The sequence below is a fragment of the Capsicum annuum genome, chromosome 7 (assembly GCF_002878395.1).
Source record: "Capsicum annuum cultivar UCD-10X-F1 chromosome 7, UCD10Xv1.1, whole genome shotgun sequence".
In the NCBI taxonomy this organism is placed as follows: domain Eukaryota; kingdom Viridiplantae; phylum Streptophyta; class Magnoliopsida; order Solanales; family Solanaceae; genus Capsicum; species Capsicum annuum.
In genome coordinates this window covers 138847426-138864592 of record NC_061117.1, presented here as the reverse complement: position 1 = coordinate 138864592, position 17167 = coordinate 138847426, and the positions used below count along the sequence as shown (strand labels likewise).

At 33.9% G+C, this 17167-nt stretch overlaps 1 protein-coding gene across 1 annotated transcript; it reads right to left on the bottom strand.

Annotated features, from left to right (window-relative positions):
• Window positions 1-3228: 3228 nt before the first annotated feature.
• Window positions 3229-9420, bottom strand: LOC107877860 (phospholipid:diacylglycerol acyltransferase 1). The gene is made up of 6 exons (XM_016724639.2): window positions 8313-9420; window positions 7433-7655; window positions 7042-7325; window positions 5751-6075; window positions 4242-4501; window positions 3229-3943 (listed from the first exon to the last, which is right to left on the bottom strand). Exons 1-6 carry the CDS (start codon window positions 8735-8737, stop codon window positions 3460-3462), a joined length of 2001 nt encoding a protein of 666 aa, XP_016580125.1. The 5' UTR covers window positions 8738-9420; the 3' UTR covers window positions 3229-3459.
• Between the last annotated feature and the right edge of the window lie 7747 nt (window positions 9421-17167).

Genomic DNA, 17167 nt, shown 5'->3' with positions numbered 1-17167 from the left:
TTCATAATTAGAGAACTCGTCAACTGTTGGATGAATGTTGGTTGAATGCTATGATTTGCTTGACTATGAACCTGATAGTAAGCATCTGAATCTACATCACATGAAAAATATACACAGAAGAGGTATGTGATCAGTACTTTGGAATTTACTAAGTATCTGAGTTATGCACTAGTCATAAAAATACTTAAAACATGCTTTAAAACTGAGGACATAATCCATTTGCTGGAATGTGCATTTAAAACATATTTTTATGTAAAATCTTTAAGGCGTGGTGAAATTTCTAAATCATGAGCTAAAATATTTCTATAAAATGAAAGCGGTAGAAGAATAACTATTATATTTAATCGCAAGTTAATGCTGGATATGTTGTAAAATTGTACTGAATGTGAACTGATTTCAAAGAAGATGAACTGAATTACAATGATCCTATATGAAATATAAAAATACTAATATGAAATGATAATCTGGAACGTCATGATTTAAAAGCAAGTAAGACTAAACTAAGGATCATGTGAAAATACTCAGTTTGAAATAACGGGATGCAAACTGATGCAATCATCATATAAATAAACATGTAACTGATCAATACTGTATTGACTAAACTGATTATGAGGTCATGCAATAACTGAGTTTAATCTGTGTGGGAAATTATCAATCGATATAAACATGTGAGCTAAACATGGAGTTTGATGTATAAACCTTATCTAAAAGGGCCCAATATACCTTGCCAGGGTATAAAGGTTGATCTGACATGGTACGACTAAACTGATGTCCAAAACGACTAAGGTGTCAATCCTGGTCTGACGGGTGACCCTTTAGAACCTACGGTGGCATCGTAGTTCTAGGATTTAGGTACTTCTACTAAAGGTCTCAGCCTAACCGATGGGTAAGCCTCCATCCCTGCGTCCGCTCAGTGCTAAGTACTACTTTCATCTGAATATAAGCTGATATACGAAATAGCTTAATAATATTGAAGTCCTGAGGTTGAAAGATAAGTTTTTTATCTCAAAGCATTCTAAATCATTAAAACTGAAGGACTGAATGTTTGACTAACAATACATGATATCCTAAGTCATCGGGTGTTCATAACCCACCATCTTTGAAGAATGCAACTATCATTATAAATTTATAATCTAAAGAGAAATATGAAATTCCATAACATGAGTTCAAAATCATGAATTTATAAACATATTGGGGGATCATAATTCTAAGCATGTAAAGATATTAAATTTTATGGAAAAACATGATATGTCAACTAATATGGGCTGACATCCACCAAGTCATGCATAATTCATCTTGAAAGAGGTTGAAATCTATAAAACATGCATAATCCATCACATATTAAAATAACTGAGTTTAAGCCATGAAAATCATGTATAATAACTTTGAATGGAAGTTATAATAATAGAATAACATGATGAAATCGAATTTTCAAGAATTCAGAATAATTGAATATTAACCCTAGATCATGAGTTCGTACAAATCATAATTGAAATTCATATTTTAAAACTAGGTTTTGGGAATATGGGTGAAAGGAATTCCTTATTGAATACCCACATACCTAAACTGATGAAATCTTGGACTGAAGCCATGGAAATCTAGTTTTGAGAAAAACCCTATACTTAGACTGGCTTGGGAGTTGAATCGCTTGATTTTTTTTTACTTAGAATGAGTTTGGGAAAAATAATAAGGAATTTGGGGTGATTAAATAGATTTATACCTCTTGTCACAGCTGAAACGACGTAGTTTTGGGGTTAAAAGAGTGGAAAAAAACTAAATAACCCTTTAAAAATTGTCTGAAAAGTTGTTGGCATAGTCCCGACGAGTTTGGTGACGATCTGTAGGGTCTGGGGATGAGTCGTGGCCTGATTCGTTGTCTGGAACTCAAATTTTGGTCCACACTGTCTTGACGACGAGTCACCCTACGACTCGTAGTAGCCTAACAATGAGTCATCGTCACTGACAGCTTTGACAGTGCTTCAATAAATTGGGCATAACTTTTTACTTCGATATTGGATTAAGGCAAAATTAGATGCATTGAAAAGTTAATTATCTATCTTTTGGTGGGTCTTGAGCTTAGAAACTCTCAGTAATATAGAAGTTATGATTGTTTGAAGTTGACTATAGCAATATTGGGCGTTAAGTTTCCCGCCACACCTTCTTCCACGAGTTGCTTCCGGCAATGAAAAACTGAAAAATTATCAGGCAGTCCAATAAAACATCGGACAAGATAACTTCCCTTGAAAAATTAAAGATGCAGGTCAAGAAAAAACCTTGAAATCTCCACCAAACTCATTGGAAAACAAACAATTTTATGAAGAAAAAGTCTCCGACTCTTGGGGAGAGTAAGGTGGTATGATTCGGTTTGCTCAATAGATTTGATTTTTTGAAGATGCGGTGAAGTCCGACCAATTTCTGGACAAATTGATTTTGGTGTAGGAAAAAACATACTGGGATACTAATATTTTAATTAATTAATTAATTATAATTATACAATACATAAATTAGTGGCATCACTTTCCGCTGAAAAAAAACTACGCTCTTTGAATTTTTTTAATGCTACATTAGGATTATAGGTAATATTAATTTACTTGAAAGTTGTTTAGAGGAAAAATAATTTCCCTTAAAATTAGAAGATTAAAGTAAATTGGGCAGACAAATTTAAGAGTCGTATTTCTTCAATAAAAACCCATATCTTCAATAATACTAGCAATTTATAGTCGTATTTCTTTTCTATTCCACAGCAAAAGAAACACACTTGTCCTTCCTGTTGTGCTGTTTAAGGAGGAAAATAGTTGATGCATGGAGTCGTAGTGGAACAGATAAATACTGTTCTTGGCAGCTCCTATATTAAGTCTGCACAATGCTATGAAGGACTTAATTACAGGAAAAAAGCAATGAATGTCCAAAATTTATAACATAAAGTTATGAACATAATGGCAGCCACATTAAAGCATTGCGAGCATGGCTGCAAACGTGCATGCTTCCTGGAACATTTACAGTTCAAGAACATTGAAGTAAGCAGCTTCAGGTTTCCCAGAGTATTCTTGTTCTAGTACACAATAGATGCTTCAGCGGGGAGACCAAGAAGCCAGAGGTATAGCAAAGCATCTGCAGCTCCCCAAAGCAATTGATTGCGCACATAAAATTCTGCATGCAGAAGTGGTTATCTAAGTTTTACCAAGGATACAGTATCGCAAGTAACTATCTCCAGCTGGCATCAACTCATTCAGTCACGAAAGTCAGAACCTTCATGTGCTTAATATATGTATCTGAGGTCGAGAGCGAACAATTTTTCATGTAAATCCATAACTAGTGAAGTCATAAAATTGGTCCCTTTATCGGCCTAAAGGTCTATTTCTTTTACGTTTTCTAATCATAATAACAAAAAGGAACAAGAAACATATAACATCAGTCTTATTGTAAGAATGACGTGGCGTAAATCTCACAATATGAAATCTAAAGCTTCAGTTTAATCCTTTCAGACCACTTGAAAATACCAGAGTACACTTTATCTCCTCCCAAGTCTTCTCCAGCGGCCCCAGCAGCTACTCTAATGATATCTTCAATCAGTGCAAAATTTCCCATTATATCAACGTGAGCACCACTTTGTGTTCCCCTGCCCTCTAGAAGATTAGCTGGAGGGGCATGATTGTACTCTCTTACAAATGTACGGATGCCTGATGGATTGAATCGGGTCTTTCCTCTCCACCCTTTCACACACATGTAACCTGCACTTAGAATAGGTACAGTCTCATCCCCATCAATATGAAAGACACCGCCTTTCAAGCAAGGACTTTTGCTTCCACCCTCAGCCGAAGTATCTATCTGGAAAGGAATATAGCAATCTCCAGCAGTACTTAGTTTGTATACATATGCTCTTTCAGTTGGAATTCCAACTCCATACATTGAGAAGATCTCCATCCCTGGTGCATTGGGCAATCTGAAAATGGAGCAGCAGAGTGAGAACTAGCTATAAATATGCCAGATAGATTGCTGTAACACATAATGAACCAAGTCAAGACAGATGGAGGATCACATTTTGCAATATCTACTATGAACAATTTCATGCAAAGGCAGAAGTAAATTGATTTGAAGAGGTCCGAGTCTCAGTTGTACCCTTGATATATTTGCATACTATAGATGAACTTAAGAGAGTCAAGAAGATAAAGAGAAGAGCTGGCCTATGAGCATGGACATATATTAAAATATACTTTTTGTAGAACAATACAGAAGCTTACTTAGTTTCCAGGGGATTTGACCAATATTTATAGTGTTCATATTTTTTGTCATCCAGATCATCAGCAATTCCATATGAAAAATGAGCACTACCACGCTTCATCAACTTTGGTGCAACAAAATGAAGAAGATCCAAAACAGAACCAGCTGTGTAAACTTTGTAATCTGCAACAGCTGTGACACCTCCAATACCCATATCATGGTACTCAGTCCATACATCACGGCAAGTGGAGTTGGCATGACTTTTACCTTTAAGAGCATCCTGGAGGGGACCAAAAAATGAAGGGGGCAAGTTAGAATTTTTTTTTTTCTTTTTTTGAAGGAAAGCTAAAACCAGAAAGTAGAAATACAACATCTGGAATAGTTTTCTGATAACCTGTCCATGTGGAAGTTTAAACACACAGTAATAGACACAGACAAACTAGTATAAGACATTACGCATATACGGAAACATGAGAAACTGATTTGTGGATAGTAGAGTACCTCGAAATGGGATGGAGTATTGGAATAATTCTTTTTTAAATGTTAGTATTGGAATAACTAATAATTCAAGGTTATTTGCAATGCCATGTGTAATTCTAGCCTATGGTAATAGATTTTCTACTGCTGCTTTGGCTACTTGATCGCTATTCAGGGGAGATTTTGAGCTTTGGTGAATATTGGACACGTCAAAGAAGAAAAAGACTCTGAAAAGGCAACAGAACAAATAGTCCACGTGTGCATTTCTTAGGAATGTGCACAGAGAAACAGAATATATTGCAGGAGAGAATTCACATAAAACAATGAAACTCAATTCATAAAATCCACATTTAAAGCACTCAAGAGATACTTAAGAGTAGTACTTCGGATTAGCAGTAAATAGTAAGGAAAACAACTATGACCAGTCTTTTAAGATAATTAAGGAAATATTAAACGCCAAATGAAAGATCCATCAATCAGACTTCCTGCAAGTTTCCTACAGAAAAATAAACTGATCCATCAATCAGACTTCCTGCAAGTTTCCTACAGAAAAATAAACTGCCTTTCTTTTAATAGTCTTTTTAACTCTAAAAACTTGATAGAATCAACAGGTCTGAGCAACCAGTTCAGAATTTAAACTTAACAGGAGTAGGGAATTAGAATCATTACAAAACATTCAAACTTCTTCTCTTGTTTTGTTTTTTTTGGATGAGGTATCACAAAACTTTAACTTGAGAATATGTAAGAGAATAGGTTATCTTCTTATTCCATTTGTGTCTCATGTCACCAGGTCTTTCCCAACCTCCACATTAGAAAGCAGAGCAAAGGATACATATTCACCGCATATGGGAAGCTGATTAAGATTATTTCTATGTATAACACATTTGTGACAGCCTGTAGACATTTTTTGTCGGCACATGAGGATTTAGGTCTAAGCATCTGTCTGCACTGAGCTAATGGATAATAATGTAATTTAAGAACATCAAAGTTCAAATAAGATAGTACCCTAGAGATTAGTTGATGAAAATCCAAAATTCAAGAAAGAACATTACTCTGAAGTCGATCCTCTCAATCTCTGATGAGTGCAAATCAGCTACAAGCTTCCCAAACGATATTATTCTTCCGTACTTCACACGAGTAGCATTATCTGACTTTCTTGTCCTGTCACTCTCAGCTGTCTGGGTGGTATTGTTCTTTGGCTTCTTTTCATTACACTCGTGGCCTTCTTCTGGGGACCAATCCAGTCCGCCCCAGATTGTGTCCCCGCCTTTAGGTATCATTGACATGGTTGAATCCCATGTACGAGTCATTCGCATTACATGCTGTAACGTTTGGAAGTTAAACATTTCACTTTCCAAAAAACTTGGGGCCATAGACCTGCAGAAAGGGCAACTTCTACTTTATAAACAATCACGGGTAACACGTCTCTTGCGAATAGCAAAAAAAAAAACTACTTGTGTACGCAATCACTATTTTGCCTGTGCACCTAAGTTGTGCGGACTCTTCACTTTCGATGCCACACCCGTGTCGGATTCTTAAAAAATACACTACTATCGGAGTCCGACACGCACCCGCTGACATTTTTGAAGTCCGAGCAACATGGCCGTGGACCATACATTCCCTTGAGAAAAAGATGCAAACACACTCACTAGAAGAGATAAATTCAGGCAAAAGAAGAATCAAGAAAGAACCCAGCAAGTAGCATGAGGAAGAACCTAACAAGAGAAACTGAGAAGTTGAAGTGGATTTTTACACAGTATAATCCTTGTTAGACCATTTCTAAACATTGTGAACTATGGTTGGGAAGCCTGCATAGAAATGCTCCCTTGAATTACATTATGTGAGTTTTATTCATTCGTATAATTTACCTGATTGCAGGTAGAAAACATCACCAACAGAAGAAGGTAAAGATCCATTCTGAACCCCAGAATATAACGATAAGCTCTTTCTCCTAAAAAGGCGGAGGTAGAAACCAAAACTATTAGGACCTTTGTGTTGAGAACTAGTCCATAGTATAAGAATTGCATGTTACAAACTATTTATCTCTCAATAAACATCAAAAACCACATAGAAAAGCGGAGCCAAGATTTTAACTCTATGAGTTCTGGATTTAGTAAGATGAAGTGCTAATAACTGGGTTCTAAATTTACTATTTGTACACATTTAATGAATTTCTTAACACAAATACACTGAGAAAAAGCTACGGGCCGAACCCATATCCGGGTTTTTTCTCCACCGCTGACAAGATACAGCTATTAGACACCTCAAGAAGAAAGTGATGGGAGCAAGACGTAATTACTATTGTTTTAATAGAAAGCAAACTATTCATTGAAGAGAAAAAACCTGGCAGCAGCAATATCCTTGGCTTCAGCTGAGAATAATCCTGAGACTGCTTTTGGGACACCCAGAAAGGGTCCTCCAATGTTCATTACAGCTTTTAAATGTTTAGCACACCAATCTGATCCACCTCCTCCACCCATTGGACCTGGCGCCTCTACCCATTTCATGAAATGCAAGAGGTATAGAACACCCATTGAGTGCGGAATTATAACCACCTTCTTCCCACCACTCGAAGCCACCATGAGTTCAATGTTACTTTTAATCCTGCTTAGAGTTTGATCTCGCACCTACAGATGTTCAGAAAATAATGATGAGTTACCCTTTAGCAATGGTAGTTGCCAGAGGTCAGATATTGGAAGCGGACATAGACCAGCGAATTATAGAACACCAATACCTCAGTGTTCTGAAATGAGATCCTCCAATCATAGGCAGCCATATACATGTTTTTCTCCTCATATCCAATGCGAGCCAAATTGGCAATTAAAACAGCCCAAACAAAATAACCTGGAGCAAAGTAATCAGCTGCGACAAGCCCAGAGACAGGCCTAATCCTTATACCAGAAGGATCCAATCCAGTTTCATTATCAAGTGACATATGCTCCACCCAGCAAAGTGGTCTGCATTTTATTTGGATAAAGAGAGAGCACTTAGTTATTTGTTGTAAGCAAAATAAGTCAATTGGCCTTAATCACTTGCAGTTTCAAGAGGAAATATATAAAAAGGAAGCATACCTCAATCCCGTACCACCAAACCTTACTTTAGTTGCCACATTTGCCTATTCGACCTAATGGCGATTGTTTGAAAATTTTCAATAACAGAGATAGCTAAAACTACTTGAGAAACTCAAAACCCAGGTTTGCAGAACCTATTTTTGAATAAATGCCATATATCCCACCAGCCCAAGATCCACTTTTGTTTGTTGTTGTACCAAACAAAAGGAAGGGTAAAGGAAACAAAGGAAAAATAAGAGCCAACAATAGCCACAAGGAATTGTAGAAAAAAAAATTACTAGTAAAGAACGAATCTTTTCAGCTTTTGGGACTTTTTCCATTATTAACAACTAAGAACACCTTACTCACGTATTTTCCTTGATATATCAAGAAATCCATTTCACCTCCCACATTTGATGCACAAATAAATTCACTCTGTAGTACAATCAAACTCCACAGCATCAAAAAAAGCTTACATCAGAACATTCTCAAGTTAAAACGCATTCTAAAAGCTAAAGAAAAACAAATTTGATGGACTAGAGAAGAAATGAAAAAAGCAAGTACCTTTTGTACAATTCACCAAAAGTACCACCCCAGAGCCTCTTCCTGAACAAACCTTCAGCACATTGATGTCCTTCCCACAACTCAAGTCCACCAGTCACAATCCCAGGTACAAATACCACTGGATGCTTAGCCCTTAATCCTTCCTTAGCTAATTTCACACCCGGTGGATCCGGCAACGGCCCCGTTATCGCCTCCGTCACATACTGCGGGAAGGATGCTGGCATTGCGTTGTAAAGGAACAAGAAGAACCACCATATGGAACATATACAACCAACAAACCAACAACAACCGTCCATACAACTCCATCTCCTCCTCCTTAACCTCCTCGAACTTCCATTACTCTTCTTATTTTCATCATTAAATTCTTCATACTCTGGCTCGGTTTTCTTGTTTTCTGTGCCCTTCCTACGCCTTAATATTGACATGTATTTATGTATGTATTCTGCTATAAATACAGTATAGGTACATCTGAATAATATTCAGATGTCTAATTATTATTACTCATCCAGCAACTGTGATGATATTATTGGGCGTTATTAATTACTTGAGAATCAGCTCATTTATTCACCTATCAGCTAATCAAATCTCAAGACTCAAACCCTAGCTCTGCTGCAAACACACATAGACATACACTTGTATGCATATTGTCACAGCAATAATATATTAAGAAAAAAAAGTATATAAGTACAACAAAACAAAAAAGGAAAAAGAGAGTACAAATTTAAATTAGTTTAATAAACAACCCCTTTATTCAGAGTAGTATTTGTGTATGTGTATATAGGGTAGAGGTCGAGAGAGGGATTGGGTTGGGGAGGGGGGTGGTTGATCGGAGCAGGAATCCCGGGGGAGGGATGGAAAGCGGAGAAAACTATAGAAGGTAGCGGAGATGGGAGGTGGGGTCCAGGGGTGACACGTGGAGATTCTTAGGAGCTTCTGATGTTTTTTGTGATTAATCATCAGCTATTAATCTAATCGGTGGGGTCAATTTATGATTATTTACGGTGCGTGATGGGTTTTACTATTATTTAAAGTACGGGCTAGAAGGAACGCGTCCTTTTGTCATGTAAAATAAAATCATGAAGTTGAAGTTCGTTTATATATAGTATATTAGATGGGCAAGGCCATGTCAATTATATTACGTATATTAATAGGAAGAAAGAATAAAGCAATTAAAAGAATGAAAGAAAGTAATTAATTTCAAAAGGGTGTATTTATGTTATTTATATTTATTTTAATAGTAATGTAATGATGTAAAACTAATACATACGTTTTATTTTTTAAAAACTTCAGGTAAAAGAAGAGCATAGCACATTTATCAAATGTTTGAGTTAAAAAATGTTACAAGAAAACTGCAAATATTTTCGACTGTCAATGAAAATTAGTATCCAAAATTTGCATCCTCTGTTATAGGGAAATTAGTGAAACGTATGAAATGCCGTATCGAATAGCTTTTGGCAGTGTTTCTAGAGTTTCTTGCTGATGCAGACTTTCGTCAATCTTACTCTATCTCTCGTAACTTTGTCAGAGATGCAGGAAGGATACCTGAAAGATCCTGTCCTATAAGTTCTCTGTTAACAATTAGAGTAGCTGCTGTCAGAATTGCTAGATATTAGAAATAAGCCTGTCCAGTTTATATAATCTCAATCAGTGATACGAAGTGGCAATAGATAAATAATTTCAGAAATAATCGTGTTCATCAATAGGGATATTTGAATATATAGATAAAGACATGGCATTCTAACAATAATCAAATACCAGTCTATTATAAGCTTATACCTAATATCATTCAACAAATTTTATTTAATCGAGATATCAGTCAAAATAGCAGAAGTAATCCAAACTAAGGGTGAGTTCATAATTGAATTTCCTACTTATATTCTAGTGTTTGGTAAGTTTGCCAAAAATATTAGACCAAAAAAGTTATATACACAAATTCAAATAGCAAAAAGAATTGAGGAAAAGAAATTCTAGAAATTCTTATTCAAGATGGTCCATCTGGTTTGCCTTATTTCTCTTTTTTAAGAACAATATAGCTTCAATGCAAAAACTATAGCAGAAGTTTGTAAATTGTTCCATCAGACTTGAAACTTGAAGTTGTTTTAAGCTATACTCCATTAAAGCTACAGATGGTACCATTACTGAAAATTTAAAGCTGAAAGACGCTAATACGACAAGTCAATGATAAAATATACCTAGATCAGTGGTATTCAAGCAAAAATTTTTTGAAACACAAACAGTATGCAATCTTCATATCAATAGAAAAAAAATAATTGATTTTATTTTTAAAAAACAATAACTTGATAAGAAAAGGCACCAAAGTATACACGTTGATCACAAATATCGGTCAAAAGAGACGAACAGAAGGTACCTAAAGTCATCTAATACTGCAGTGGCATCATAGGTCCACATGGATGTCAATTTTTTCAGAATATTACAAAAAATAGGAGCTCATACGCCAAATAATTCATAAATTAGTTAGATGATCCAAACTTTCTAAAGTATTTTGACCTGTATCACTGTACACACCAAAAAGAATTAAATCATCCAAAGCTAAAGAGAGAGAGGATAAATAAATATGCTCAAGGAGTATAACAAATCTGCAGCATCAAAAGAACAGAGGGCGAAGTTCACCTTCGATCCTAAGCATGTCTAGAATCTCAACTTTAACTAAGTTTCAGGCACAATAACTGAAACTTAACAATCATGATTTCGAGGTAAAGTCAACTTAATAAATAAATATGTGTATACCAAAGTCATAATCTCCAGCACCTCTGCTCTGGTTTCAAATGACCAGGGAACATACATGATCATTTTATCACCATCAAAATCAGCATTGTAGGGAAAAGTTACAGACAAATTCAAGTGGAAAGTTGAGTATGGCATGATCTTAATCCTATGCCCCATAATAGACATTTTGTGTAGACTCGGTTGTGGATTGAAAAGAACAAAATCCCCATCATTTAAGTGCCTCTCAATCTGCATTGGCAGCATTGGCATGGAGCTTTCTCGGACATCAATAGTCCCTCAGTTACTTGAAATTGCAAGAAACAAACCTTATATTCTAGTTTAAGGTGTTGATCGCTGCTCTTCTTCAAGTATCGGAGATCAGGCCTTTGGCCATCATCCCTAATTATATACTTGGCCCCAGTTTTACCAGGAGGTGGCTAAGGTTGATATTCAACAAGCTCCTTTAACCTGTTTGAAAACACCAACTTTAATCAACACAAAATTTCCTTCTTCTTTCAAGTGGGTTGGTGATTGCAGGGTTTCATTTCTACAAGAACAAAAACACACACCTTTCAATGTTATATGGTGTCACTATTTCAGGATAAGTGAGATTCAAAGCAATATTCCATGGGACTCCCAATTGATCAATGTTAATAGTTGGATTGGGAGTAATCATTGTTCGAGACAAAAAGTATTCTCTTTTGCCCATCATATTTCTTCTAATCCAACCTTTCTTTGATTCAATCTACTACATATTGATTTGATGGGTCTACCTGATTTTTGTGTAGCCTGAAAATTTGAATATGTAAAATCGAGTGATAATAACTTATTGAAGTTTCAAAAGATTCAACAGTTGAAGGAAAAAATACCCAAGAAAAAATCAGCATACTCTTGGTTGTCCGGCAGATCATTATAAAAAATACAGCTATATACAATTGCAATAACTGCGCAAACTTTGAAGTGATGTATGTCGGTGCCCCATTCATTTTCTGCCTCTTTAAATTCTTATTATGACTAATAATCATGGTGAGTTGATGTGTTAAATCATCCTAAATTAAATTTAGCAGAAAAGGTAATCCATCAATTGGCAAAATTTTCTAGAAATTTTTGGAAGGAATAGAAGAAAGTAAAGATAAAACAACACTTTTAGCAATAGTACACTATTCTCTGAACCTCAATAGGAAAATGAATACCTCACTCCTTGATGAAGTATTCATCATCACAGAAGGCCGAATTGGTGGTGGACTTATAGGAAGTGCTTGAAGAATTATCCAATCTGGGCGAGCATACTCCAGGTTTAGGCCTATAAATATGCAGTCTTCGTCACTCACCCTCTTCAGAATGCAGGAACTTTAATGTGGTGCCATCGCCACTTTGAAGCAGAACAACAGATGGTTAAATTTGCAAAGTATATACATATAAACTATCTCTTAAACTTTTTTCGTCCGAAGGGGAATCTATTGAGCTACAGCCTATGGCTATCAGTGAACCCTGCACCTAAAGAATGTGGCATGACGTTGCAGCCTGACTGCAAATCCATTGCTTCAAGCATACTTAGTAGGCATTTGGGCATGAATTGATTGATATTTGGAAAAGAAAATAATATTAAGTTGAAAAAGTAGTATTTGAAAGTTACAATGTATTTAGACATGAAAACATAGAAGTTTTGGGGTTAAACTTGAAAAACTACTAAAAACATGTTTTACAAACTTCAAGTTTGATATTTCAAGTTTGAAGTTGAAATAATGAGTCAATATGATGAGTAATTTGAAACAAACTTTTCATATATTATTTCAAATGTTGGATACAAAATCTACGGGCAAACGACTCCTTAGTACTCACTCTTTGGACTAATAAAACAGGAGGTCCGACGCTTTAGCCAACAAAATACACGAAATTAGTTCGTCAAATATTGATTCAAAGGCAAAAATGAGGAATTTTTTTTGTGAAACTATTAAGCTTTCCTAACACATTAGGCATCAAGGTTTTTTCTAACAACAAATACAAAATAAACAGTGATTTTGATTAAATCAAGAGATACAAAGTCTATTTGCACCAAATAACAAGAAAATAATACATATTAATGGAACAGATAAGCTATATAAAGGAAAATAAGTAAATAACATCTACACTTCAGAATTTAAAAAGAGAAGGATAACAAAGAAGGCTGGTAATCAGTAGGAGCTTTACCCTTAACTATAAAGGTAAGCCATAACTGTAAATAGAAAAATATATGTTGTGATAAGATTTGTATAAACTTTAAGAGCAAGTAAGTATTGTCAGTAGTTGGACGAATATATTTTCGGTCAACACATTATGGAAAATTGAAGACTTCCCCTATTAACGAATGTTATTTCAGTTAGCCATAAATTTTTAGTCTTTCTAACTCACCTACTTCAAAGATAAGAGGTGCAAGCAGTTGTTTGTGTAGTCGCAGAAGCATGTTCTACAAAATGGTATTAGAGAAAATAGTGTTAATGGTAGTAGATCAATTTTTGTATGAAGGAATACCTATATATGCAATACACAAGTGACATTACATGAAAATTTAACTTTCTAACTTTGGTCTAGTTAACAAAGGATCAGAAGTTGGAAGCACACTTTGGTTACCGTCATGACTGTCAACTTGAGATGAAGACAATGTATTATTTGAATGTTGCAAGAGTTACCACATTTTTTATTCAACTGTTTTAGCTCACTGTTGCGATAGATTATAGAAGTAGTTTATTTCTTCCAGGTGACATTTGTGCATATCTAGTATAATGTAATATATTTCTATGGGCACACTGTTGTTCATTTATGTTTTGAAATTTCTGGAGCGCATTGCCATTATCTGTCGACATTTCTGTTGCAAGTAATTTTCAATTTCGTTAAAGATGTTGCCATAATTTGGTTTATTCTAAACGTGTTACATCGCATGAGATTCTTTTATGGTCAACAAAATTGACCTTGCAGTGTCAAATTGCAATTGAACATATATCTTTTGATAATACTATCAAGTGAAAAATAAGTAATAGACTGATAAAGAAGTATGTTGCAGATGAAGTGTGGGTGAAATAAATGATTAAAAGTTGTTCAATTGCTTTGACATATTATTGAACACCTTCAAGTCATCAATCTTTATAATGCAACTTATCTTTGCTGAAAATTTAGCAGCAACAATTGTCAAACAAAACTACAAACAAAACAGGAAAATTAAAGAAGGGGGAGCAAACAATACCTAGTAAACAAAGATTATAATTAAGAAAGAAATTTATTAAATAAGCTCACAAAAACCAACGACACAAATCTAAATGAACACATGCATGACTTTGAAAAATTAAAAAATTGTCGGCTGATTTTGATGATAGTTTCGGTAAGTGTACAATAAGATTGTAATTTTGTAGGGTGATGGAAAATATGGAAGATGCGGGGGTACTTACGGAGAAAATGGGTGGCATCGCGGTTGAGATGAAGGCGTCGGGATAGGTGGTTAAGGAAGTCAACGGAGGGTACAGCGGTGTTGATGGTTGTGCCGAGGATGAGGTCTTGAATAACGATGACTTTGAAAAGGTTTTTGTACTTGTCCATGAGTTTTTCGAAGTGAGGTCTCGATTTCTTGAGAATATGTATTCAATTGAGGTGCTTTTATAGCAGAAGAGAACGGTGGCAGTAGCGGTGGCGGTGGGTTTAAGGAGATGGATCAGTATGTTAAACATACGTATTCTGAAGTATTTGGGCTAAAGTGTTACACGTGGTCTATGTTAGTATCCACGTGTCCATTTAGTAGTTAAATAAGGTACAATTTATCATACCTTTTGTACAATGCATTAAAGCTGTGATAGTCCCACCTTATTGGCTTATATAAGAGTCTTGAGAATATGTATTCAGTTGAGATACTTTTCAGGCAGAGGAGGATGGTGGCAACAGCGACGGAGGTGGGTGATTTGTGGCGGTATAGTGTTTTGAGAAGATGGATCAACATTGTAAACATACGTATTTCGAAGTGTTTGGGCTAAAGTGATACACGTGGTCTATATTGGTATCCACGTGTCCATTTAGTAGTTAAAAAAGGTACAATTTACAATACCTTTTATACAATGCATTAAAGCTATAATAGTTCTACCTTGTTGGCTTATATAATAGGAGAATTAGTTTAGGATATGAGCGCGAATAACTCACTTTCATAAGTTCAATTTTATAAAATTACTTTGACATTATAAAAAAAAATATGCTTTAATTATTAATTAATAAATTAATAATTTTATTCAGTATGAAAAATACTTAAATAGAATATTAGTATATTCATACAAAATCATATAAAAGCATTAAAAATAATTTTAGCTAAATTAATGAATGACAAAAGAAAAAGCTTAACAAACTTTTCCGATATAATATTTGGAGCAATTCATAACCGTTAGAAAGTGTTAAAGATAATAAATTAATATTTTTATTATTATAAGGTAAAATAATATGCAATGAAAAGAATTTACCTAAAATATTTCTATTAGGCACTTTTAATTTTGAAAGTTATATTTCTATTTATTCGCATGCATCTCTTAAATATGAACACTTTATTATATGTTCAGACGCTCGATTGAAATAAATCATAATTCGAGCGTTTAAATAAAATTTGTCGATTCATTTAAAGAGTTGTCAATCTATTTCGTCAATAAATCATGTTATTGCATCTCCTCTAGCATTTTTTATACTATCTTAATCATATCTATCAATTTATTTCATTTAACTTTAGGTTAATAGTCTTATTGCAAAATTTAATAAATTATCGCTTTTGTTCTAATTTCCACAATCATATACATAATAGTTGAACATTTTTATCTTAAGCCGAGACTTTTATTTAGTATATATACTTTGTTCATGTGTTTTATGTTAATCAATAAAGCTATATATAAGAATAAAATTATTACTTAAAAACCTAATTTTCTAAAACAATTTATTGATTTATACTTTCTTGTCAATTTGATTATCTTATTATGATAAAAATTTTATTTTAATGCATTTTCACTCAATACACGATATTTAATTTGTATGACTTAAATCAACTCATACACTATCATTCATTATATTTACAAAATGTTAACGGTATTCAAGAAACAGAATGAAAATGGAAAAAGTCTAACCTTTTAATTAAAAATAAATAAATTGATGAAATAAAAAATAAATGTATGCAATAAAATGAAAGTCCATTTAGAATTAAGCTAATTAAAAACGAATATATATAGGAAGAATTATAGAAGACACGAACCTCTCTATTGTGTTGGAGAATTCTTTTGATCTTATCTAGTAATTTGCAATTCAAGTACATAGTCTGTCATATGATAATTAAAATATCAGTCATTAGTTATAGCCTTACAAAATCATATTTGATCAAGGGATAGTGAGGGAATATATAGTACAAAAAGTTAATGGAGATATGTTAAAGTTATTTCAATAAGCTTTAAAAATTTCTATTTATTTTATCAAAATGTTTTTTTTTTCCGTCAAAGAAAGAGAACTTAGAAACAAATTTTCTATTATGAATACAATTATTCAAATATATGTGGAGAACTTGTGACATTATATTATGTGTATATATCTACAAATTAATAGGTGCGGATTCTAATCAATTATTAATAATATAATAAAAAAGATTATTGATCTCTACATCAAGAGTAGAGAAATACATTAGCACTGGATATAAAACTTAAAGTTTGAGTCACATACCATAGATTTGTAGATTATGTGTATATATCTGCAAATTTATACAAAGGAGACATAAGAATTGAAAAAAAAAAACCAGCGACTAAAATTTAATGCTTGAATCACTTATTATAGATTCAAAAAAAAAAGGAAAATTAAATATTGATTTGACTTATTTTTATCTTCATTTTCTTTTGGCTATAATAAGATTAAACAAACAACGCTAGAATTAAAGAAGGAACTGTAATAATATTAAAAAAATAATTAAAAAATTAATTGAAAGAAAAGAACGCAATTAACATACTTTTGAATAGTAAAATCTTTTCAATATAGTCATTCAAGAAAAAACAGCAAGAAACAGTATCCATAGACAATTAGCAAATTTTTTAATAGGATAAAAAGAACCAATTAATATACAAACCTAATTTTGTTGTTACCCAAATTTCACG